General features: G+C 45.6%; 1 protein-coding gene across 1 annotated transcript; it reads right to left on the bottom strand.

Annotated features, from left to right (window-relative positions):
- Positions 1-715: 715 nt before the first annotated feature.
- Positions 716-26,752, bottom strand: NRAS (NRAS proto-oncogene, GTPase). The gene is made up of 6 exons (XM_040337436.1): positions 26,554-26,752; positions 7,499-7,626; positions 6,246-6,424; positions 5,522-5,681; positions 4,708-4,831; positions 716-2,544 (listed from the first exon to the last, which is right to left on the bottom strand). Exons 2-5 carry the CDS (start codon positions 7,607-7,609, stop codon positions 4,712-4,714), a joined length of 570 nt encoding a protein of 189 aa, XP_040193370.1. The 5' UTR covers positions 7,610-7,626; positions 26,554-26,752; the 3' UTR covers positions 716-2,544; positions 4,708-4,711.
- Between the last annotated feature and the right edge of the window lie 538 nt (positions 26,753-27,290).

The following is a 27,290-nucleotide window of genomic DNA, read 5'->3' as shown; positions in this document are numbered from 1 at the left end:
ACTTAGAAAATAAACAGGCAAACAGGCAGCTTTTGAATTTAGAGGAGACATACCTGCTTGTTTGCAATGCACACTCAGCTGCGCATGCACAGCTCAGCATGCTGTTTAGGCATCTGCAGAGAAATATGAACTCCCAGCCCAAAAGGCCATCTTAAGATGTCTGTGGCTGACGAGGGAGCTTTCTGACAACACATTGCTGGAGTGGAAGAGAGTATAGTTCTGCTTTAATGTGATGTTGGATTCACACTGGAATGGACAGCTGCCAGAGCCCTTTACCTCTCTGGCAGCTGTGCCTGTTCCGACTGTGGTAGGGGGCAGTGTAGTGTGCAAATAGAGCAGTTATATGCAATTAGCGGACCTCCAGCTGTTGCAAAACTACCAAGTCCCATCATGCCTCTGGGTGTCATGGTTGTGGCTATCAGTCTTGCTATGCCTCACGGGACTTGTAGTTCTGCAACAGCTGGGGGTCTGCCAATTGCATATCCCTGAAATAGAGCATCACACAGCAGTTGTGTTTTTTTTGGAGGTACAAACTTTATTTGAAGTGTACAAAAAGTATACTTCATCCATGTCACTGTACAGGAGCTTGATGTGCTGTAGTACAGCGACATGCGATCCCGTGCAGCGCACAATCGTTTTGTGTGTCTTTGCAGTGACAGGTGCTTTACAATGCAGTAAAGTGCCAGTCAACGCATGTGCGCATTCAGCCTAAATCTTAATAGAGTGTATTATAAGCTTACATTTATACTTTACTTACAAATAATATGTTTACTTGTGCAACAAAGTGATTGTGCTTTACAGCTCTTAATACAAGTCTAAGCGCAAACCTCTCAACAGATTTCTTTCTTGGTAGTGTGCAAAACCTTCTGTTTAACCTCTTGCATATGTGCAGTGGCAAAGAGGGTGGGCTTTAACGCCCACATGCATCTAGGGGCATTGGTTTCTATGCTGAGATTGCGTGCACAGCACCGAGACCAAGCAGTCAAAGGGATGCTCTTGGTCTGTACTAATTAATGGGAATCAGTTCCTGTTCATGTGACCACAGCCAAGCACACCAGTTACATGATTAGGCAGACCTTCCCACCTCCTGAGGCAATAGCCAAGTTAAAAGGTGGGCAAGCAGGGGCCATTAATATGATTTTTGTTAACTAGTGCAACAAAGTAGTACTTGTGCTACACTGCTCTGAATACTTAGTCTAGGCACAAACCTCTGACAGATTTGTGTTTTAAACAATAAGCTCTATGGGTAGGTTTATCCTGCGATTATCAAAATCATGAATGTTGACTTCAGTGTCAAACAAATAAACAATGGGAGGGGGCCTACAAAAGTATAACCAATATATTTACATGTAAGCTTTTAATGATAATTCGGTAATTATAATAAATACCTTGGACTTCCTTTAAAATGTTTGAGACAAAAAAAACTACATGCCGCTTTTGTTCTGCAATCAGACAGAAGGGATGTTTTTCTTTACTTAATATCGGCCCTGTTAAAAGTTTCTGCAACTTGGTTCATTTCTTACATTTTAGTTGAAAAGAAATAAACTTTTGCAGCAATGTGGAAACCTGTGTTCTTACAAGACCCTTGTTGCCATATACTAGCAGATAATTACATGCTTAATTCTTTACACCAGTCAAATATTTAGCTTCTATAATGGCCAATAGGATTGTCCAGATTCAGGATCTCAATCTCACACATACATGATTGTATACAATAAATGCCATAATTTGCAGAAAATACTGACCAAAGCATAACAAATACAGTATAGCATAAGAAAATAGATGAAAACTACTGATAATAATATGACCTGGTATTTGTCAATGAATGCTATACAACCATGGTGGTGTGTGCCGAGATGAGTAAGGCAGATGGTGAATTACTACAAAAAAGATCAAGTATCAGCCAGGTCTACGCTTTTAATAAAAAGGTGTACTCTGGTCCTCCTGCTGTTGTACGTTACAGTTAAGAGGAACAATCCTCAAAGCCAGTAGACCACCAGGGGGCCAGATCAGCCAGGAGTGAGGGCCATACTGGAATGACATCCTTGAATAAAAAGCCTGGTCCTAAAGCAGTTGTAAACTTAAAGTCTCTGTTGAAAGTCAAAGACCATTCAATTGATGACAGTAGTATGTATGACATTATGTCAGTTCAAAAAACTCAATCCCTCTCTGTATGAGAAGTTCCTCTGAGCACAGTGGTATGGGGCCAAAGTTATTCACACATCGCAGGAAAAAAAAAGTCAGGAAATGCAGGAATCCTTGAGATGAAGAGTTTCACTGAAATACAGGATAAGGAATCTTCACATCACACTCTTCAGTGTTACCGCTTGAGAACAGTCATGTCACAGACATTACCTTTGGTATTTGAGTAGCACAATGGGTGAGATACATCCATATAAAAAGTGCACAGTGATAAGACCATCTGTGAACGAGGTATAACATTTTGTTAAGTGGCATTTCCATGAGAACAGATTTGTGCAGGTGGGTCGTGTGTTTTGGTCTTCTGGTAGAAGATACTGTCAGTACTTTTCAGATAAAAAAAGTCTATAAATAAGAAAAAAAGATCAGTGTGCATAAAAATAGATATAAAAGGGTCTTAATATTTACATTTGACACAAAAAAGTTTATTTCCGTTATTCAGTGCATGCAGATTCAATGTTCTAGAATAAAATAATGGCATGGTACCAAGTAAATAAATAAAAAATAAAAAAAACACTGTCAGCTGTACTTTGTTAACTTATTCATAAAGTTTGGTCCCCTTGGATTACACATTTTCCTGTCGATTTTGATGAGTCCTTAAAGTAGTTGTAAAGATTTGTTTTTTATTTTCTAAATATGTTCATTTAAAGCTAGTGCATTGTTGGTTCACTTACCTTTTCCTTCAAAAAGCGTCTCCCCGCAGGGATGTAGTCCCAAGGGAGGGGGCGAGCACGCTGACTAACTTCCAGCCAGAACGGCTCTGATGATGGGGGCAAGCTTACTGAGGAGGAACAGGAAGTGAGCAATTCAGACAAAGAAGAAAAAAAAAAAACGGAAATCGAAGGAAAAAGGTAAGAGGACCAACAATGCACTCGTCTCTCGGGTGCTGCCGCTGCCATCATGGGGGTAAAGGAATCAGGAAGTTAAGCCTTTAGGCTTCACAGCCTGGTTCCCCACTGTGCATGCGCGACTCGAGCTGCGCAATGCCACTGGTCCCTGCAGTCTTCTGGGACCCATGTATATCCCAGAAGACAGGGTGGCGCCGGACGTGGCGTAGACTCCCGCAGATAATGCAAGGTCTATGCCCGGAAGAGGGTGCAAATACCTGTCTTAGACAGGTATCTGCACCCTCCTTTTTTCTTTGTCTTAGACAGGTATCTGCACCCCCTCGCCCCTGAAAGGTGGCACCGAAGGGGGGGGGGGGTGGAATCCGGACAGCGGAGGTTCCTTTTTTGTGTGGACCTCAGCTTTAATGACCATTTCAGATCCAACTAGGCAGGGGCGCCCTCACTAAACTTGCGCCTAACCTCTCCTTACCCTGTCCCACTCCTGGAGAGGAGGAGGAGGGGGGGGGGGGGGTTAGTGGCTGTGTACTGTGTAACAGAGCTGCATTTTTACAAACTTTGAGTTGGTCCAAAAAAATTTAAAACCCACCTGGTCCTGGAGAATATATAGGTTAATAAAAGAGGATATGCATTCCGCTAGAACTATGGGATATTTTTATGGCATTTATTTATACTAGCAATGGGGCAATCAGGGACTTCTAGTGGGACTGGGATATTTGGCGACGGACAATCTGACACTTTGTGGGAACCTGTGACACCAAGACTATGATCAGTGCTAAAAATATGCACGGTTACTGAAGGGGTAAAACATCTAGGGCGACCAAAGTGGTAGATGTGTGCCCAACCAGTGTTTGTGTGTACTGCTTTCACTAAAGGATGTGCTGATTTTTATTCCGTTTGCAGGGAAACAAAGTCCAGCACATCCCCACTGACAGGACAGAGCAAGAGAAAGAAAATTAACCCCTTGGAATTAAGGGAGGTGGTTTTCTGCGGAAATTTGCCATAAAAAGTGATCCAATCCTCACCAGAATAGACGAACACTTTTGTTGAACATACCCATTAAACATACATGGTGCTGGAGGAAAAAGTAAGTGAAGAGTTAAATAGTTGGTCAAACCTCCTTTGTCAGCAATGACTTTAAGCCAGCACTTTCAGGTGCTCTGGATCAGACTTGTTTAAAACAACTGCTTCTGCTCAGACACAGTTTTAAGACGTCTGGTGGGAAGTCATTCCGCAGAATCTCTATGGGTTAAAAGTAAAGTACTTGTATGGAAAATGAATATCTCCTAATGATGCACCATTTCATTTAGGAGATATTCACATTGCACAGAGTGGCCCAAACTTCCTCTTCTAGGTTGCTATCGGCGCTCTCAGCTCCTCCTGTTCTGTGTCTGACACCATAGAAAGCAGCTTGCTTCCAAGGCACACTACCAACACTTTGTTATTGGTGCAGAATCCCAATGTACTAACTATCCTATAACTGCGTGCACTACTATCCCCGATTATAAGATCCAGTTCTGCCACTGGATTTCATCAGAGTAGATTTCATCATGCCTATACATGGCCCAGTCTCCTACTGGGCCACATGCACTACAGATTTGATTAAGCGACCAATCTTCAGATGCATGCACAGATGTAAAGGCTGTAATGCCTAAGCTCTTACCTATTTACATGAGAGAGCAGGGCAATCGGATACAGCCTTGGTTGTTGTCTTCATTGCTGTCCAGTTTTTTCATCCTGTACTGATGGATTTCACGGACCAGTGTATAAAAAGCATCTTCAACACCCTACAATAACCATTTAAGAACAAAAAGGTTCATAAATAAGAGTAAAACTGCAGCACCATTTATGCAAGTTGCAACCTTTACATGATTATCACACTTTTTAAAATGGTACCAAGTGAAACAACTATACTCAAAATTAGTAAATGTGGAAACCATCTATTAGGCCATTTATGTTAAATTAAGAAAATTAGACACTGTGGTGACTTTCCCAATGTTAGTTGCCCACTTTCAATCCTCGTTCAATCCTAATAGCTCAGGTCTTTTTGCATCAAGACAGTAATGTGACAAATATTGCATAGCAACTGGATTCGTATACATGCTCCTACTGCTCCAAGATGAGTCAGCTGTATGTTCTGTATAGTCTGGGGTGCAGACCCAAATGTAGTGATTCAAGTAACAAAGATCCAGATGGCTGCACACCCAACTGAAGATACAAAAAAATTAGCATATATAAAAGCAACAACGATGTACAGACAGGGGAGTGGGAGAGATTAACGCGTTTCACACCATAACAGTGCCTTGATGAGTAAATGAAGGTGAATTTATGCAATTAAGACTTTTTATAGAAAGCTTCTACAATTTGTATACCAAGAAAAAAAAATGTAAACAAAAAAGGTGCATGCACAATTCCCCCTCTTTGCAGTCCGATTCACTAATATCTGTGCAATAGTTTGACGTTTAAAAAGTACATACCTGTCTTGTTTTTGCAGAGGTCTCAATAAAGGGGATACCATAACTTCTGGCCAGCTCCTGAGCTTGCTTGGTGTCTACAGTCCTGGTTGGTAAATCACACTTGTTGCCTACAAGTACCATAGGGACATCATCCGAGTCTTTCACTCTCTTTATTTGTTCCCTGTGTTAGAGAAAAAAATAACTTTTTTTAGAAAACAGCACAGCTATTAATGATACTCCTTTATTACAGCAACGCCATGCATAATAAACAATGTGCAAATTGCAGTAATCATATTTATTAAACTATGGAATACCACCAATTTGTTGCTTTTGGTTACTATACATTGCTCCCTGCTTTACTGAAAAAGCCTGTCACCAAAATATTTTGTGTAATGGGAAGCCAGCAAAGCACCATTTCCTGTTGGCTTGCAAGTAAAACCATAAACAGATATTTGTTTGCCCAGTTGGCATCTACTGTTGCCCAGCAATAACTTCGGAGGACAGGTAATAAACTCTTTTACTGCCAAGGATGGAATGGTTATGTCTCAACAGAACTGCTTTCTGGCTGGCTTAGTACACCTTACGCCCCTCTGCATTTTCATAGGCTATACGTTTATGGTTGTTTGAGGGACCAACCTACTGCACGTGAAAAAAGAGCAAAAATGTTCTGGCCACCCAAAAGTAAAAATGGAAGGTTGATACTGCCAGCAAAAAATACATACCATGAGGAAAAGTTCACAATTACCTATAGGAATTGATGTCAGCAAAAGACTTGCTATTGTTAATAGCAAACACGCAAAGGAACCCTTCGCCAGTTCGCATATACTGGTCACGCATGGCACTGTACTCCTCTTGGCCTGCAGTGTCCAAAATATCCAGCAAGCATGTCTCCCCATCAATCACCACCTGCTTTCTGTAGGAGTCCTAGCGTAAAACAGGAAAATATTAATTGCAACAATATAGACAGACCTCATCAGTCTACATTTTTCTGCTGTCTTTTATGGAGTTTCAGCTAGAAGATTTGTATTCATAAATTCACATACCTCCCAACACTGTTTAAAATACCAAACCCTTCTGCTAACCCTGTAAGACAACCCAAAGACCATCTGTGTACTTGAGTCTTCCTACCTGCTAGATGACTCTGGAATACTCAAGTGCACAGAGATATTGTCTTTGTGGCGTTTGCTTTTAAAGGCCAGGGTAGATGTGCAAATCGAGGGGCAGAGACTGCCCTTGAACATACACAAAAGCAACTTTATTGGGTACACCCAACACTCAGTAGGAACAGCCCAATTTATTTGAAGCATGGATCCAATAAAAGCTGCAGAGATAGAGATATATACATACATTATATATAGATAATTTGATTCACTGTGCTTTGACCTTCTACTTCTGGAATTTAATCTCATCTGAATTATCTTCCTTAAGGCTGGGATCACTCTTGTGCGGTGCAGGACACTGCATGTAATTTGGATAGCAAATCGCAACGCATTCCTATTGAAATCACACGATTTTTGTAGTGCAATTTAAACCCATTCATTTTGTATGGGCTTCATTTGCACCACTCAGAAAAGGTGCAAACATTTTATTGCCGCACCAGAATCAGATCACAAGGGCGTTTTGCTATGAAAAAGTAATGTTGTTCACTGCGTACCTGTATTGTTTATCATTTTAATAAATAATTTTCAAAACACCTTGTACATTGGTTCACACTTGTGCGGCTCTGCAGGCCATTCATTTGAATGGGCTGCTTTGCCTCCTGCAAACGCAGGAAAAGGTCCCTGCACCTTTAATTAAAATGTGGCCCGAACGTAAACCATAAGTGCAGAAACCGTGCTGTGATAAGGATTATGTTAGAATTAATGGCACCCCCGCGCATCTCCTAAACTGCAGGTGGCTGTGGGTGCAGAAACCACCCACACAAAGTGTAAACCTAGCTCAGCCTAGTAAAACAAAAACATCTTAGATGGTGAGCAAGGTAACAAGTGCATGACTTACCTCAATCGTAGGGTCATACTCATCTACAAAATGGTTCTGTATAAGCTGTATGGTTAAGGCACTTTTTCCAACACCCCCGGCTCCCACCACCACCAGTTTGTATTCCGTCATTTCTGTAGACCGATTTCCTGATAGACAAAGAAAGCACGTTCAGTAGACTTTATATGCAATCTGTATTAGGAGAGACATACAGGCAACAGTTGTGGACCTTTTTCTGAAAATGGTAACTGCCTGGATGACTGACTTCCATGCCGTCTGATACACTGAAAAAGCATGCAGCCAGCAAACGCAAAGAAAAGATGGACAATGACTTTAGTACAACTATAGTTGTGTCCATTACATATCCCTGGCAGCAGCTGTAAAATGTTAGCAATTTTTGCTGCATCAGCACTCAAAAAGAGCCTGCTTACAAATTTGACAGAATACCACGTAAAGAAGCCTTGAAACTGCAACACATATCCACTCAGGATGAGACCAAAATGAAGAAAAAAGGATCAGAACCATAAAACACAATATTTGGAGAGGGGTGAACAAGGCCCATGAAGAAAAGCATACCATCCCTATATCTTGAACCTCAGCTTTTGTAGAGGGTGGGGTGTGAGCTATAGCAGAACAGGATATTTTGTTAAAACTGATGACAAGATGAACAAAGCATATTGTGAGAACATTGAGGGAAACTGCACTTAGGCAGAACTTTGACTTGCCAAAATGTCAATGATCTAAAACATAAGGCCAGGTTGACAGTTCAGTGGTTGCCAGGGCGGGCAAGGAAAAAAAAAATCCAATGATTGGGATTATCACATTTTAATAAAATGCTTTTGGAGCAAAAAATCCAATAGTTTTCTATTTAAGATACATTAATAATGTAGTTTATTCAGCATGAAATGTAGCTTAGTAATGTAGCATGATGCTGTATATTCTGCAATATTTACATTTTTGGTAAACTCATTCAACAAATCCAAGCTCTGAAAGCTGAGATAACATGCACGGCATTGATGAATTCACACAATTTCATAGTAACCATGAGATAAAACAAAGTTCAGGAACGTTCCATTATCCCATTGCTTTGCAAATCCATGTACACTAAGAAAAAAAAATGTATAATTGAAACAGTTCGGATTAGAGGTCGACCGACATGGGTTTTTCTCTGGCCGATGCCGATTGCTTGGAAATCGGGGCGGCTGATATGTGGAGAGGTGGGGGAGGAGATAATTGTTTAGGGTGGAGAGCAGCCTGTCAGTGCCACATCAGTGCAGCCCATCGGTGCCACCTCATTAGTGCAGCCTATTATGTCCCACCAATGCATCCCATTATTGCGCATCACCTCATCAGTGCCAACCAGTGCATCACCTCATCAGTGCCAACCAGTACAGCCCAAAGTCATTCACTCATCAATAGGGGTGCAACGAATCAAAAAACTCACGGATCGGATCGATCCTCGGATTAGGAGTCACGGATCGGATCATTTTCGGATCAGCAAAAAAAAAAAAAAAAGACAAATCTTGTTACACCCACCAGAGTTTTAGATTTCACAGTTCTTCTCAACATAAAACAGAGCTTATGTGCTTAAATACAGTGTTTGGAAATCCGACGGACTGTTTATTGCTAATGTGACAGAACACCTCTGATTTTCACATTTAAACAGTCCGTCAGATTTACAAATACTGTATTTAAGCGTATAAGCTCTGTTTTGTGTTGAAATAACTGCATCTCGCAATACTTATATGTGCAGCCAAGTGGAAGTCGCAGCCCCATGTACGAAAGTGGTGTCACCAGTTCCCTACTGTGACCTGAACTATCCCAATCATTAGATCCCTTTAGTGTCATTGATCGGCGGGCTGAGTGTCTAGTGAAAATCCCCCCTACGTGCTCAGTCCATACAGATCCCCCCGATCGCCTCCTCTCTCTTCTCTGGCAAGCAGCAGGACGCCCGGTGCGGCGGCTCCCCGTGTGGATTCCTCAAGGTGCAGCATGGAGCGCATCGCTGGGCTGTTAGGAGTCAATGACATATTGAGCTCAAGTGCTTACAAACTTCCGAGGAGCAGCCTGCATCCCCCGCACCGGGTGGACCTCGATGGCCGCCGCTTAGATAGCTAGGTCGAAGCCGCTGCCTTCCTATTGACCGGGAGGCCCGTGGATCGCTGTGTGCCCCGACCCGAAGGTGCTGATCCGTACGGATCAGTTGCACCCCTAGTGACAATACTTGATGTATTCCCACTGTCATATGGCATTCTTGTGCCACAGTGCCTACACACCGTCACGGTTTTATCCACTAACCTCTTTCCTTCATCATTATATTTGACAGGGAAGCCAAAATGCTCCCATACAGGGGATTTAAATGACGCGGGGCATTCAAGCTCCTCCGTTCGCCATGACCACGCTGTGTGTGGACTGAACAGGCGCAAATTATTATTATTTTTTTTTTTTAGAAAACAATCCTCGGATCACGTGTGTGCGGTTCGGATCAATCTTTTTCGGTTCGGATCAATGACGATCCGTTGCACCCCTACTCATCAATGTCCACCAGCCTAGCACAAGACTCCATTCGTCCCTGCCCCCGACGTGCTGCTGCCCCGCCTCCGCCTACAATCCCCAGAATGCAGAGCGGGCCGGTAACAGCCAATCAGTGGCCGCCGCTGCCGACATCCTCCACTGTAAACTGCCGGCCCGCACTGCATTCTGGGGTTTGTAGGCAGAGGCAGGACGCCCAGCACATCAGGGGACGTTTTTTTTCCCCCAGAGTGGAGGATGTCGGCAGCGGTGGCGCCGATTAGCTGTTACAGGCCCGCTGCCGACTTCCTTAAAACTAAAAAAAAAAAAAAAAAAGTCAGCAGATAGCAGCGAGCGGGCCCCTCCTCCTCTGGGTGTAAACAGAGGGGAGGGCCGCCGCGCTGGGTGTACCAAGATGGCCGCGGCTCCGGAGCTAGGCCGAAGCCGCGGCCTTTCCTGATGCTGTGACCGCGGCAGCAATCTGCGGATTGCCGCCGCGGTCACAGCATCAGCAAAGGCTGCGGCTTCGGCCTAGCTCCAGATCCGAGGCACCGCTAACGGCCATGTTAAATATCGGCCTAATTTGGATGAAAATCGTCCGATGCCGATTTCTCCAAAACGACCAAATAATCGGCTGATATATCAGTCGACCTCTAGTTCGGATATCACCGTTTTACTAACTTGACAGCTTATTCCAAATCGTAAACCTTCATTTTGTTTTTAAATATTAAAGACTCTACCTACCAGCATAAGTAGATCCTTACATTTAACCACTTAAGCCCCGGACCATATTGCTGCCTAAAGACCCAAGGGGTTTTTACAGTTCGGGACTGCGTCGCTTTAACAGACAATTGCGCAGTTGTGCGACGTGGCTCCCAAACAAAATTGGCGTCCTTTTTTTTCCCCCACAAATAGAGCTTTCTTTTGGTGGTATTTGATCACCTCTGCGGTTTTTATTTGTTGCGCTATAAACAAAAATAGAGCGACAATTTTGAAAAAAATTCAATATTTTTTACTTTTTGCTGTAATAAATATCCCCCAAAAACATATATAATTTTTTTTCCCCCTCAGTTTAGGCCAATACGTATTCTTCTACCTAATTTTGGTATAAAAAAAAAAGAAAATCGCAATAATCGTTTATCGGATTGGTTTGCGCAAAATTGATAGCGTTTACAAAATAGGGGATAGTTTTTTTGCATTTTTTTTTTTTTTTTTTACTACTAATGGCGGCGATCAGCGATTTTTTTCGTGACTGCGACATTATGGCGGACACTTCGGACAATTTTGACACATTTTTGGGACCATTGTCATTTTCACAGCAAAAAATGCATTTAAATTGCATTCTTTATTGTGAAAATGACAGTTGCAGTTTGGGAGTTAAACACAGGGGGCGCTGTAACATGTAGTGTTCACTTTGTGTGTGTTTACTAGTGTAGGGGGGTGTGGCTGTAGGAATGACATCATCGATCGGGTCTTCCCTATAAAGGGAATCACCCGATCGATGCGCCGCCACAGTGAAGCACGGGGAAGCCGTGTTTACACACGGCTCTCCCCGTTCTTCAGCTCCGGGGAGCGATCGCGACTAAAAACAAATAGCCACGCCGTCGTCCCGGATCGATCCCCGAGCGGACCCGACCTCCGCATGTACCGGGGGGGGTCCCGATCGGACCCCCCACCCACGTCTAGCAGAGGACGTACAGGTACGTACATGTGCCTGTCCGTGCCATTCTGCCGACGTATATGTACATGAGGAGATCGGGAAGTGGTTAAAGAGCACCTGTCATTTCAGATCCATCATGGTAGTGCCCGTTAGCGGGCATCAACTCACCTGCTGCCTTGTCCCTCGCCTTTGTGTCACTGCCACAGTGTTAATTTCGTAGACTAAAACATTTTAGTCGACTAAATCAATACTATTTTAATCGACTAAAATATGACAATTGAGAGGACTAAAATAAAAACTAAAACGGCATTTTAGTCAAAAAGACTCATGCCGCGTACACACGATAATGTTTTATTTATTTTTTAGCCGCCGACTGTAGCACTCGGCCCCGGCGCGCCATCGAATGTGATTGACAGCAGTGCCAGCCAATGGCTGCGCTGCTATTAATCCGTCCAGCCTAGCCAATCAACGGCCAGGCTGGGAACCAAAGAGGATCACAAGGACGCGCGCGGGACTTTCGAGGGGTGAGGCAAGTAAAACGGGGGTTCGGGGGGGGGGGGGGGGGGGTGGTACCGTCGGATGTTTTTTCACCTTCATGCATAGGATGGTAGACCTGAACGGGCACTCTGTGCTCCTCTATGGAGCCATGATGTCAGCAGTGACATGCCCACTGACATCCGACCCGCCAAAGTGCGACGGAGGAAAACCCTACTTTTCCATCCGTCTGGTGGAACGATCGGGTGACTACGGTCCGTTGTCACCCAATCCCCCATAGGGGAGAGTGGCGCTCTAACAGGTCGGTCCCTGAACAGTGTGGAGACAGACCGGTCACCTGCCTGCTCAGCGGGGATGGACGGAGCGATCGCCGCTGAGCAAAGCGGAGCCCGCACACGGACAGCCCCGTGTGAAAGGGCCCTTACAGATAATTAAAAAAAAAAAAAAAAAAAAAAAAAAAAAGGTACTAAATAATATCGGAGGCAGAGAACAAACATGCGTCTAGCAACTAGCACAAAAACGCACTAGGTGATAGGAGTTGGGCAGCCGAGTGCCTGTTTTTAAAAACAGGAGTGTTGTCAAGCAGTTGTTATGACACATAATAAAATAAAAGCGCAAATATGATGAATAAGACAGAAGCTTCCTTTTCCTTTCAACATGTACACGACCTCTTGAAGTATAAAAAAAAGAACACAAATTAGAACTCTGCTTTTCAGTATTCTCCAAATCTAAAGTAGCTAAAAACACTTAATATTGATTAGAATCACATGCCCTTAACAGTCATAGCACATAAAATAGCTAGGCAAAATGGAAAATTTTCTGTAGACGCGTTACCAAAAGTTTTGAGACACCTGCCTTTACATGAACTTTAATGGCATCCTGGACTAAGTCCGTAGGGTTCAATATTGAGTTGACCCACCCTTTGCAGGTATAACAGCTTCCACTCTTCTAGGAAGGGTTTCCCACAAGGTTTAGAAGTTTGTGTGTGTGTGTGTGTGTGTGTGTGTGTGTGTGTGTGTGTGTGTGTGTGTGTGTGTGTGTGTGTTTGACCATTCTTCCAGAAGCACATTTGTGAGGTCAGGCACTGATGTGTACAAGAAGGCCTGGCTCACAGTCTCCACTCTAATTCATCCCAAAGGTGTTCTATCGTGTTGAAGTCAGGACCCTGTGCAAGCCAGTCAAGTTCCTCCACCCCAAACTCACTCAGTCATGTCTTTATGGGCCTTGCTTTGTGCACTTGACAAGTCATTTGGTGGAGGGTGGGGTGGTTGTTTTTCCAAAGGTTGAGCTTGGCTCCTTATTTCCAGTGAAAGAAACTCTTGAGGCATCAGCATACCAAGACATTTTGGACATTTTAATGCTCCCAACTTTGTGAGAACAGTTTGGGGATGGCCCCTTCCTGTTCCAACATGACTGCGTACCAATGCACAAAGCAAGGTCCATAAAAGACATGGATAAGCGAGTTAGGGGTGAGGAACTTGACTGGCAATCACAGCCAGTGAGGAGAGAGCAGGAGTGGGGCTAAGCCACGCTCGGTGTGTCAATGGACTTGCTATGGACACACTCAACACAGGAGGAGCCTGGAGCGCCAGCGGGGGACCCTATAAGAGGATTGGTGCTGCACTAAACAAAACCACTGTACATAGCAGGTAAGTAGAATATGTTTGTTATTTTTAAATAACATTCTAATTTGCATTCTATGCATTCAGATAAAAAGCCACATCTCAATCCAGCGATGTGTACAAGTGCCTTGGCCGTCCATCCTAATTGGCCGAGACATAGCAGCAGCACCATTGGGTCCCGCTGCTGTCAAAGTCACTTAGCCAACGAGGGAGTGGGGCGAACTGCAGATCTGTGTCTGAATGGACACAGATCTGCAGCTCGGCACAGGTGCCCCATAGCAAGCTGCTTGCTGTGGGGGCACTCGACAGGAGGGAGGGACCCTCGACAGGAGAGAGGGACCAGGAGCGCCAGCGAGGGACCGAGAAGGAGAGGATCCAGGCTGCTCTGTGCAAAACCACTGCAAACAGCAGGCAAGTCTAACAGGTTTGTTATTAAAAAAAATAAAAAATAATAATCACTAAGTTTGCTATAACCTTATGTATGAAATAGTTGCCAGTTTTTTTCCATAAAATTCAGGTTTTTCACCTCGTTTTCATCCTTTACTGCATCTTAGTGCTGCTGAACTCAACCTTTTCTGTGTAAATGCACTCACGTCATTTGTTTGGACCAGCTTCCTGATCGTGATAACAATGTGCCATTTGTGTCAGCACCGACACTTGTAGTTACAATCAGGACAGTCAGCGACAGGTTGAGAATGCAGGAACACAACTGGGAGACAGATGGCACCCGATAAAAAGGAGTTGCCAGAGCAAAGAAATGCAAACGGATCACTAGATTTTTTTTTAGTTAAAAACAGCATATTTAAACATACTGAAAATAACTTTTATAATAACATTATGCTGCATTAACTCTGTCATCAGTATTTTGAAGCTTAGATATTTAGACCAAGCTCAACAGCGTTCATATACAGTTAACCTGACAATAACACCGACTAATTTTTCAGTTTGACATTGGGCCTGAAAACTAAGAATGTGCACAGCGGCACATTCCTAATTCTGTGCCGCAAGGCAAATTAATATTCTCACAGTGAGGTTTTTTTTTATATGCATTTCAAAATAAGCATACAAGCATTATTTTGTGGGATTCATGGACAAAAACTTAATGTGCGGAAAAACACACTAACAGTTATATGCGAGTTTCAGTAAAAATGAAGAAAAAAAAAAAAAAGAAGACTTACATAAACCTTTTCTGTCGGGTCTTAAAAAAATGCTATTCTAACACATTTTGATTGACATGGCTCACATACCTTACACAGCCTGGGAACAGCACCTGATGGACAGAGGAAGGAAAAGGCAGGACACGGCTGGGAAGGACAGGGCCTCAAGGGATGTACAGGCTGCACATTAATGTGGAAAACAATCAAGATTTTCTCTGTGTTTATGCCTTGAATGGCCAACTGTAGCATGAAATATAATGTAGACAGACCAAATATCCAGCTTTTGGGTGTATGTAGACGCAAATGTAATTAATATCTCCACAATTTGCAGCAGTGCTCAGAACGTAACGTTTGAGATTCACTTTTACCACTTGCCGACCAGCCGCCATTATACCGTAGCTGTACGTCGGTTTGTGTAATAGATACAGTGAGCGCGCACCTGCGGTGACAGGCAGCCTCCATGTCCGCGGGCCACCCGCAAACAAGCCCACAGAGAACCAGAACGAGGATCTGTCAATGTGAACGAACAGATCCCAGTTCTGACAGGGGAGTAGAGAGATCGTCTGTTTCTAGTGATCGGGAACAGCAATCTATTTCATCCTCGCCAGTCCACAACAACCCCCCCCCCCCCCCGTTATAAACGCCTCCTACGGAACACTTTTAACCCCTTGATCACTACTAGTCAGTGTCATTTATACAGTGATCAGTGCATTTTAATAGCAAAAAAGTGTCAAATGTCACTGTCGCAGCCCCGCTACAAATCGCTGATCACTGCCATTAGTGTGTGTGTGTGTGTGTGTGTGTGTGTAGATGTAAACTCAATTCATAAAATTTGAGCTGGGCACTTATAGCTGCAGTATTTTGTTATCTATCTTCAAAGAGCCAAGTCCTGTAGCTCTCTCCTGACCCTTTCCTCGGTTATCAGCTTGATAACTGACATTCTTTGACACATCAGATAAAAGCAGCCTGACATTTGTCAGGGGAGGTTGCTAAAATTAGCAGGGAGCTGGCCCCGTTACAAAACACCTCCAAGAGTCTGCGAAGTGGGAGTGCATGCGCCTTTCCACCAATCAGCAATTTTAGCCATCTTGGCTGTATGCCCAGACATCACACTCTGTGTTAAACAGGAAGAGAAAAATTCCTAGCATGATCTGAACATTCTAAACAGTATATAAATGTGAAAAACAGCAGATATACATGTAAAAACTATGTAAGGCGATTTGGTTCATCTCTATCATCTAAGGCTGTTCATTTCACTGGGTGTATGAAGGGTTTACATCCACTTTAAGCAGTTAGAAAAGTTTTCAGGGTGTATGGACATACCTTACTTTTTAACAGGTCCTTGTGTTGGCAAGCATTGAAATATATATATATATATATATATATATATATATATATATATATATATATAGCCATCTGGTGAGTGGACCCTAAAAAGCATCCTAAAGCTGGCCACAGATTGTTTAAATCCATGTATGGGCAGGCTGCATATACCTAAAATTGATACAACCAGCCTGCACGATTTTACATGCAAATATTGCTAGTGGCTGTTACAGCCACTAGCAATATTAAATGTGTTCTCCTAGCAGGACTTGTGTACATTTACACCCACCTACCTCTGATCCTCTAAAAACAAATGGAAGAGGATCCTCCGTGTAGGCAGATCAAAGTGACGTGGGATGTAAACAGAGTCTGTTTACTGACCGCCCACAGAGCACAGTGGGCTTTGTCCGTGACTGCTCTGCAGAAACTGAGTGGACATGAAACTATCATCTGCCTGGTCTTCACAGCAGGGAATTACTAAGCAACAACAATGGAGGAACGGCATAAAGCCGCCGATACAGACCCCACAGAGCCACCAGCGCGACTTACACGTCAGTACCAGAGCACTAGACCTGGCCACTAACTTCGACACCCCTGCGGTGGAGACAAGCGGCCAGGAGATCCAGGAGAGATATAATCTCTCCTGCCCTGTGAGACTCACTTCCTTCAAGAGAGCCGAAACACCCCCAAGCACAAAAAAAAGTCACCCTGGTCCAGCATCAGGTGACTCCAGTAGTCCGCCTGCCGGTATACCTGATGGTAGACCGAATCCACGGCCATGGCGTTGTCAGCTGAATCCAGATCGGACGACCTTGCAACCTCCTCGAACACGAGGAGAATCAAAGCCTGATCACCCAAATAGTAGGACAATGAACGGTAGACAGACTCCACAGCACCCAGGCGGCCTCCCACCCAGGTACTAACCAGCCCGACCCCGGGTAGCTACCGAGACCAGACGAGAGCGGACACCTTCAAGGAGGTGTGACCGTAGGTCCGCGCAAGTCCAGCGACTCAGGGCCGACTGGACCCCCCAGGTGTCCCCACAACCCGTAAGGCCTGCGTCCGTCGTAAACACCGACCACTGGAAGGAAGAAACAACTTTCCGACCGAAGAGTCGGGGACCTCCTTCACCAACTCAGAAAAACTGACTAGGTGGCACACCTGAATCTGACGATTTCAGAGACAAGAAAATGTTTACCACCTGGACAGTATTTCCCCTGGAAAACCTGAGTGTGGAACTGAGCATACAGTACCACCTCGAAGGAGGCTACCCACAGGCCCCGTACCTGCATGTAGCCGGAGAGTAGACCGATAGCGTGATGCCAATACTTTCCCCGCGGACTGAAGAGTCTGCGATTTCTCCAGGGGAAGAAGGACCTTCGCCACGAGGAGTCCGGATCAACCCTAGATACTCCACTGTTGAGTCGGAACCAGGACCGGCTCTAAATGTTTAGCACCCACCCGAAATTTCGGAGGGTCTGAATGGCTATAAAACACATCCACTAGGTCTGAGATAGAAGCTGCTCTCAGAAGAAGGTCAAACAAGTAGCCCACGAGGCAAAGCCTCGCTGTCCCAACAAGTTAGGAGCTTGCGATTATCCTAGGTGAAAACCCTTGGTGCCGACGCCAGCTCAAAAGGGAGGGCCACAGACTGACAGAAGCCCTCCCCCATCACGAAGCACAGAAAATTATGTGACATGTGCAAAAACGGGACACACATGTATGCTTCCCTGCGGAACTACCCAATGTTCATAAAGGTATTCAGAGCCGGGGGCCCATAGAAAACACCAAAACTCCCGTCCTGCAGGAAAGGTAAAATTACCCCGCAGCTTAGCAAGTCCCACACTGTGTGTATGTATATTATGAAGTGTATGCACACATCTCTTTGGAGGGTTGGAGGAAACCCACGCAGATGCAGGGAGAGACACAGATTGGAGCGTTAAGCTGATACTCTCAAACGTCACTTACGGACAGGAGAGTGGAACGCACGTGTCAGGACCTGGGCCCTCTTCTGTGTCTGGCATTAACGCTTCCCATTGAGCTATCTGGGATGCTTGTCAATGTCCAGGAAACTAATCAATGACTCTTGCAGACAAGTAATGGAATTAACCACTACACCACCGTGTGCAGAAAACCTCCCGGCTGCAGCAGAGAGCAGAGGACCCCCCACCCCCAGAGGACTCACCACCCGACCAGGCTGTACTGCTGCTGTGACTGCCCAGAGCGCTGTCCGTGCTGTGTCGTCCCTCAGGAAGTGTGCTGGAGCCGTTCACGCCGTTATTTTGGCCACTAGAGGCAAAACTCCCTTCCAAAATGGCCGCTGACATGCAAAAAACAGCATGCGGATGTGCCACAAAAAAAATATTAAAAGCCAGCAGCTACAAATACTGCAGCTGCTGACTTTTAATATTAGGACACTTACCTGTCCTGGAGTCCAGCGCTGTCCGCAGCAGAAGACGAGCGATCGCTCGTCACTCTGCTGTTCCCCCCCGCCATCCTCAGTGAGGGAACCAGGAAGTGAAGCGCTCCGGCTTCACTACCCAGTTCCCTACGGCGCATGCGCGAGTTGCGCTGCTCCGCCGATTGGCTCCCGCTGTGCTCTGGGAGCCGAGTGTTCCCAGAGCACAACGGGAGGTGACGTTCTGCCCGCAGAAAACCCGAAACTGTGTGGCCGGAAATGGGTGCAAATACCTGTCTTAAGACAGGTATCTGCACCCCCCTGAAAGGTGTCAAAATGTGACACCGGAGGGGGGGGGGGTTCCGATCAGTGCGAGTTCCACTTTAGGGTGGAGCTCCGCTCTACAAGGATCGAGGATCCAGCCTGTCACCCAGTCGGCAGTTGATTGTAGATCCCAGGATCCAAAAAAAGCAGGAAAAAGGCAAAGGAAAAAAAAAAAGGGAGAAAAATCGCAAAAAATCTCCAGAGAACATGGGCCCAGAAGAGCCATGTCAACTCATTTCGCTAGGCAGAAAAAAACTGAGGCTGCATGAGGCAGAGAGAGGGATGTACCCGGGGGATCCGCCCCCTGGGAGGTACTGTACTGGTGGAGTGTTTAACACTTAACGTGCCGTTTTCTGCCTAGTCAATCTCCTAAAAGGAAGGATAATACCCTAAGGTCAATTGCTGCTGTGTCCGTCCATGAAAGGAAGAGAAAAAAATAAAAAAAAAAGGACGCCAATTTTGTTTGTGAGCCACATCGCACGACTACGCAATTGTCAGTTAAAGTGACGCAGTGCCGAATCGCAAAAACTGCCCAGGTTCTTTACCTGCGTAATGGTCTGGGTCTTAAAGCGGGGGTTCACCCAAAAAAAAAAAATTTGACATTAGATTCAGGCGAGTTGTTAGAAGCACAATCGGGTGTAGGGCCGAAACAACTAATCGATTATGAAATTAATCGATTACAATTTTCACAATCGATTAATCGGCCAGTAACATAATGGGGTTAAAAAAACTAAAATTAACCCTTTATAGTACAAAAAAGCAAATCGCTACTGTAAATATTACTTTCATTGTCACACAGTAAAAAAAATGAACCCCTTACAGTAGCGATTTTCTCTTTTTGTACTTATTTTTGTTTTTTTAACCCCATTATGTTACTAAACATCTCAGGCCTGGGGTCTGGTGCTTTTTGCAGAAACACACTACAGTTCATTTACATGTTTTCATATGGGACACGTTCACATCCATGATTTTTTTCAGCTGCTGCGTATTTGGAAAGGGCAAGGACTTTTTAACGCAAACCGGTGCGATTTAGTTTTTTTTTGGTTCAATATACTTTAATGGAGAAGCTGCAGAAAAGCATGTAATGTGTTTTTGCGGCAATTTGTGTTTTGTAATCTGCCCAACAACAAATTGGCCAAATAAAAAATAAAAAAAACAAAAAAAAAAAAACAACACTTTTTTGTAAGGCTATTATCCGATTAATCGAAACAATAATTGGCCAACTAATCTATTATGAAAATAATCGGTAGTAACAGCCCTAATCGGGTGTTTTTTTTTTTTAAAACAGGCTTCCGACCGTCGCATAAAGCGTGTCACGAGTTGCCGAACGTCGATCCGCAGGCGCCTTATAGAGCCGACTCGCAGTCCGGCTTCTTTCGGCAACTCGTGACGCGCTGTATGCGACAGTCGAAAGCCTGTCAATCAATTAGGAACGCCCAGTCCCGCAGATTATACCCGGAAGCCGCGGAGAACATCTCTCTCTCTAAAACGGTATGTACGGCAAAGATTTAAAAAAAAAAAAAAAAAAAAAAACACCCGATTGTGCTTCTAACAACTCGCCTGAATCTAATGTTTAAATATTTTTTTTACCAGAGCATCTGCTTCGATTGCCAGAGGATCTCTTGTTCAGAACACAAACTGCTGTAGCTTGTTGTTGAACCTGAATGCCAGCAGGTCGACTTATGGCCATCCCTAATGTTGGCAAATTTCCTGGTACACTCCTGGGTGTAGGGAACATTCCCAAAGGCAGATCTGCTGGCGGGTGAGATAATCTGCCTTTCAAGTTCTCTACTCCCAGGATATGGGCTGCCGATAGGATCGTCTCACGTCCCTCTGCGCAAGCTAGTATGTGGTTTGCCTCCTTCAGAGCTGAACGACTCCTGGTACCGCCTTGGTGGTTTATATAGGCCACTGAATACCCTGATAGGGCAGTCCTGAAGCTCCACCGTCCATGACCGTAGGGCCAGTCGTATTGCCCGTAATTCCAGGACGTTGATGGGCAGGATCTGTTCAGTCCTTGACCATTTCCCTTGAGCTATGAGCCCCTATAGCAGTGATGGCGAACCTTGGCACCCCAGGTGTTTTCAAACTACATTTCCCATGATGCTCAACTCCACTGCTGAAGTGCATGAGCATCATGGGAAATGTAGTTCCAAAACATCTGGGGTGCCAAGGTTCGCCATCACTGCCCTATAGGGTCGCTCCCCAGCCTGAGAGACTGGCATCTGTTGTCAGTACTTTCCAAGTTACCGGGGGAAAGGATTTTCCCTTTCACAGGTTCCGATCCTGCAACCACCAATTTAGGCTTAAAACGTGCCTGGAGAGATAAGCACATTGGTTAATCCAGGGCTTGTCCCCTCCTGTTCCAAGCCAACAAGATGTCTTGTTGTAGAGGCCTGGAATGGAACTGGGCATAGGGCACCTCCTCAAAGGAGGATACCATCCTCCCTAGAAGACTCATACAGAGCCGAATGGTGGGTTGCCTGGTGCCCCTTAGCTGACACACCTGATTCTTCAGTGCACAGATTCCTGCGGGTGACAAAAATACTCTTGCTTGGACCATATCTAGGATCAGACCTAAATACCTTAAAGCGGATGTGCCACTAAAACAATATATTAAAAGCTAGCAGCTACAAATACTGCAGCTGCTGACTTTTAATATAAGGACACTTACCTGTCCTGGAGTCCAGCGGTGATCGCAGCAGAGGATGAGCCGATCGCTCGTCACCCTGCTGCTCCCCCCTCCATCCACGGTGAGGGAACCAGGAAGTGAAGCGCTGCGGCTTCACTGCCCGGTTCCCTACGGCGCATGCGCGAGTCGCGCTGCGCCCGCCGATTGGCTCACACGCTGTGTGCTGGGAGCCGAGTGTTCCCAGCACACAACGGGCGACAGACGGGATGTGACGGAATGCCCGTCTTTCGCCCGTAGCGTGTGGCCGGAAGTGGGTGCAAATACCTGTCTTTAGACAGGTGTCTGCACCCCCCTCCCCCCTGAAAGGTGTCAAATGTGACACCGGAGGGGGGGAGGGTTCCGATCAGCGGGACTCCACTTTAGGGTGGAGGACCGCTTTAAAACTTTGAGCTGGTCTCAAGATTGACCTTTCGGTATTTATGATCCAGCCCAAGCTTTCCAAATACCGCACTGTATAGGTTATGCTCTGTTCTAGAGCATGTAGCGAGTGATCTGAGCAGGAGGTCGTCCAGATACCCAAGTACCAAGATCCCTTGGGCCCTTAAAAGACCCAGTACTGGTGCTAGGACCTTTATGAACACCTGGGGAGCTGTAACACACCCGAAAGGGTAGAGCCACAAACTGTAAGCCACAGGAACCTCTGATGAGGCTGAAAGATAGGCAAGTGTAAATACGCATCCTTTAGATCGATGGAGGCTAAAAAGTCTTCCATCTGGAACAAGGCTACAACTCAGCGGACAAACTCTATCCGAAAGGAATAGATTAGTAGATACCGGTTCAGGGATATTAGGTCCAAAAGTTTAGACCAATACGTATTCTACATATTTTTGGTAAATAAAAAACGCAATAAGCGTATATTGATTGGTTTGTGCAAAAGTTATAGCGTCTTCAAAATAGGTGATATATTTATGGCATTTTTATTATTTTTTTTTTTATTACTAGTAATGGCGGCGATCTGCAATTTTTTATTGTGACTGTGACATTGCGGCGGACACATCGAACACTTTTGACACGTTTTTGGGACCATTTACACAGCGATTAGTGCAATAAAACTGCACCGATTACTGTGTAAATGTGACTGGCAGGGAAGGAGTTAACACTAGGGGGCGCTGAAGGGGTTAATATGTTCCCTAAAGTGTGTTCTAACTGTAGGGGGGGGGGAATTCACAAGGGCAGGAGACCGATGTGTGTTCCTCTGGATTGGGAACACAGCATCGGTCTCCTCACCTCTGACAGGAGGTGGATCGGTGCGTACACACAGATCCACACTCCTGCCGTAATCACCGGCAATCGCTGGTGCCCGGCGGACATCGCGGCTGCCGGGTCACTTTGGCAGTGCTGGAATGAGTGACTTCTGTGTGCACGTGTGTGATGAAATCATCCCCTGCCAGCCAATCCAAACGCCAAAAACCCGTCGACCAGAAGTAGTCTGGTAAGAGGATGACATGGTCAGGTACGCAAGAAGGGGGTGGGGGGTAAGTGTAGTTTAAACAGGTACTTTTCTGATGTTTATAGACAACTGCTGTTTTTACTGGCAACACTGCTTGGGGGCCCCCCACAGTGGCAGAACACCAGTGCCCAGTCACAATTGCAATCTTGGTAGTTCTGCCTCTGTCTCGAGTGTAAATTGCCAGCAGATAGATAAACCTGTCAGATATAAATAATCCATGCAGCTCCTTGGACTTAACCTATAGTGTGCCTTCACCATTTACAAAGTGACAATTCCTGGAATTTAGCTTTAAAAGGGTTGTAAAGGCAGAAGTTTTTTTTTTTAATCTTAATGCATTCTATGCATCAAGACAGGGTTTGACAAATTTGCTTGGAATCTAGGAGTCAGCTAAAAAAGGTTAGGAGCCAGAAAACGCGCCCCGTCGCGCTGAGCTCGCGTGCAGAAGCAAATGCATACGTGAGTAGAGCCCGCATATGAAAGCATTGTTCAAACCACACATGTGAGGTATCGCCACGATTGGTAGAGCGAGAGTAATAATTCTAGCCCTAGACCTCCTCTGTAACCCAAACGTGCAACCTGTAAACATTTTTAAATGTCACCTATGGAGATTTTAAAGGGTAAAAGTTTGTCGCCATTCCACGAACAGACGCAATTTTGAAGCGCGACATGTTGGGTATTAATCTACTCGCGTAACATTATCTTTCAGTGTATGTATGTATGTATGTATGTATGTATGTATGTATGTATGTATGTATGTATGTATATATATATATATATATATAAAAATTGGGCTAACTTTACTGTTGTCTTTTTTTTTTTTATTATCATCATTCAAAAATAAGTGTATTTTTTCCCAAAAAAGTGCGCTTGTAAGACCGCTGCGCAAATACAGTGTGACAGAAAGTATTGCAATGACCGCTATTTTATTCTCTAGGGTGTTAGAATAAAAAATATATATAATATTTGGGGGTTCTAATTAAAAGGGAAGGAGATGGCAGTGAAAACACAGGGGAGGCTCCATTAGCATTGCTGGTTGTCTTGACATACCAACGGCCACCACAAGATGGCGTCAGATCACAGAAGGAAGCATAGGATGGGGTATCCTGTGTCTCCGTGCGTCCCCACCTCCCTCGCCGCGCGATAATTGAGGCCGCGGTTTTGATGCCTTCGGCAGGCCTATGCCTCCTTCCCCAGGTCGCCAATTCTAGTCGCAATTGCCACCTGGCGCCTGGAATTTCGTCGAACCCTGCATTAAGATAAAAAGTCTTCTGTGTGCAGCAGCCCCACTAACAATTACCTGAGGTCCTTCTCTGTCCAGCGACGTCCACAAGTGTCTCAGCCATCCATGTCCTTCCCGATTGGCTGAAACACAGCGGCAGCGTCATTGGCTCCTGCTGCTGTCAAAGTCAGCTAGCAAATCAGGAGGAGAGAAAGTGCGAGGCCGGGGCTCTGTGTCTGGATGGACACAAGGAGCTGCGGCTTAGGTTCCCCCATAGCAAGCTGCTTGCTGTGGAGGCACTGAACAGGGGGGGTTTAATCCCACTTTAACCTGTTGGCGCTGAGGGCAAATAGATATGCGGCCTCTTGGCGCTAAGCAGCCACATATTTGCATGCAATAGCATCATGCCGAGAGCATGCTCCCGACACAGTGCCCGGTGGCTAACGGCTAACTGAAACCTCCCGATCGCTGCTCAAGATCTGGAGTTTTGTGATCATGTGACAGCCAATCATGGCTGACACAAGGCCAAAGGCCCCCTTCCCACCTCTCGGTATTTGAAAAGCCCTTAAAGGGGGCGGTGGGAGCCGGTGACTTGTCCTCAATGTTCCCCTATGGGGGAAGTTCCTTCACTGACTGCGCAGGCGCAAACTTCCCAACGGAAATATCCGAACCTCGCCCGGCATCCAGGCTCATTCTTTAACATCCCCGTGGATTGGAGGATGTTAAAAAAAGAGCCAGGAGGCCGAGCGAGCGAAGCGAGCCGTCCGAGGACGTGAGGCCAACTGGCCACTTTCCTCTAAGTCCACGTCGCCCTGAATGCCGGCCGCCGTTCGGGGATTTCCGTCAGCAAGTTTGCACCTGCGCAGTACTTGAAGGAACTTTCCCGATAGCTGGAACCATCTCAGCGCATCAGTTCGCGCATGCGCTGGAACTTCCGTGATACCTGGAACCAGCACGGCAGATCACCAGCTCCAAGGGGTTAATGCTGTGCATGCATTTATAAATAACATACTTTAGTACTAGGCATTTAAGTTGAGCTTTAAAGCTTTGGTGTCCAACCTGTTGCTCATTAGTATATGGCGTGTGGCCCTCAGATCTCGGCAGTCTGTAGTGGAAACAATGGTTAGGGATAACACTTTTCTCTACCAGCCCCATGTAACATGTTCCCAGTTTCAGATTGTCTTCTGCAGGCATCCCCTGCCTAAAACATACCACGTACACACTGTGACCCCGTTTTCCTCTCTAGTACTACATATATTGAACATTATGTGTAGCCCTTTGGTTATGTCAGGGGCCAGACTAGAGGCCCCCCTTTAGCTCCTAAGTAGACAACTGCTTTCTTAAAAAAAAGAGCCATCAAAACAAAGGGGCGTTTTACTGTCCTTCAGACTTTAGGGGAGCCAGGCTGTGGCCAACGAGAGTAGAAAAGGTCCTGACATTAGTGGAAGAAAAAAGCAATGCCCCATCATTGGTGCCAACTGTTGGTGTCATTGAGAGGTATTGTGCCCGTCAATGGAACTCTGGCCATTGGGAGGAAAACGGGCACCATCCTTGGGAGAGGCAGGACCCCTTTCACACATTGGGCACCTTAGCGATGCTTTTGCAGCATTAGCGGTTTGCTTTTTAAGGTCACTTGAGAATGTGACCTTAAAGGAAAGGGGGGGGGGGTGCAGTTGCAGTGTATACACCACTCCCAAAACCCCCTGCCCATTGAAATGAATAACCAGCTTTCGGCAGTGCCGAAACACAGGTGCTAATAACCTTTTCTTTGGCTGCTAGCGGGGGTTAAAAGTGCCCTGCTAGCTGCCAAAAAGCACAGCCATTACAGCGGTAAAGCCACTGAAACTGGCAGCGCTTTGCCACTAAAGCGGGCAATGTGTGAAAGGGGTCTAAAGCTTGTAGAAACTTTAAGATTTATATTACATGAACACACAAAATACATACTTTTATTTATTTGTTTCCCCCTTTTTACAAGACAGTATCACCAAACACAATCCTGTTTGTCCTAGGGAAATGATATAATGACAGAGATATAAAAAAAGAAGTCAGCCCCACAGGAGGAGTAGAGGAATTCCCCCAGCATCAGTAGGCAGCCGTGACACTATCACAGAGAAGGGAGGAGGGCTGTAGTAGTATGGGGAATGAGGAAAGGCTGGGACACGTGTGAATGGGACAGAAGACATAAACAGAGCTTTGTGCGGGAATTGTATGGCATGCGGACTCACTCTCCGGGCCGTGCAGTCACCGCTCCCCTCCAGGTCCATGCACCGCTCTCCTTCTTCTAGTCCACAGCTCCAGGTTCGGAGCTCCTTCTAAGTCCTGGGCGCACCCTGCCTGCAGCTCTCCTCCCAGCTGCAGCTTCCGCATTCAAATCTCGCGACACTTCACACTCTCCTCACCTCACGCTGCTAAGTATATGCACATGACGTAAGTGTTCTCCGCCGGTGTTCTATCGAATACTGACTCCCGTCGGATTATGCCCCTGCCGATCTGCGCATGACCCAACAAAAAACAACTCGGCGCATGCGCGATCCAGCCCGACTTGTCCTAACGATCGCCGACCAAGCGACTCCAGTTACTAGGGCAACCAGTGACGAAAAAGGGATTTGACTCTACTGTTTTGTGATTGGTTGGACGGACCGTTGCTTCTCAGCATAGGCTGAGCTACAGAGATATAGCTGGATTCAGGTACAGCGGCGCATCGCTGCGGCGGCGTAACGTATCGTATTTACACTACGCCGCCGTTAGCTAGGCAAGTACTGTATTCACAAAGTACTTGCCTGCTAAGTTACGGCGGCGTAGCGTAAATGCGGCGGGCGTAAGCGCACCTAATTCAAATTTGGCTGAGGGGGTGTGTATTATGTTAATGGGGGGTGACCTGACGTGATTGACGTTTTTTACGAACGGCGCATGCGCCGTCCGTGTACATATCCCAGTGTGCATTGCGGCAAAGTACGCCGCA

Source organism: Rana temporaria, chromosome 2 (assembly GCF_905171775.1).
Source record: "Rana temporaria chromosome 2, aRanTem1.1, whole genome shotgun sequence".
NCBI classification, from domain to species: domain Eukaryota; kingdom Metazoa; phylum Chordata; class Amphibia; order Anura; family Ranidae; genus Rana; species Rana temporaria.
This window is presented reverse-complemented; position numbering and strand designations above follow the sequence as displayed.

Bases quoted from the DNA above. Each gene is read 5' to 3' on its own strand.
- NRAS (XM_040337436.1), bottom strand. From the start codon at position 7,609: ATGACGGAATACAAACTGGTGGTGGTGGGAGCCGGGGGTGTTGGAAAA. The intron at 6,425-7,498 runs GTAAGTCATGCA...GTTTTACGCTAG, and splicing joins AGTATGACCCTACGATTGAG to GACTCCTACAGAAAGCAGGT. The intron at 4,832-5,521 runs GTATGTACTTTT...TGGTTATTGTAG, and splicing joins CCTCTGCAAAAACAAGACAG to GGTGTTGAAGATGCTTTTTA.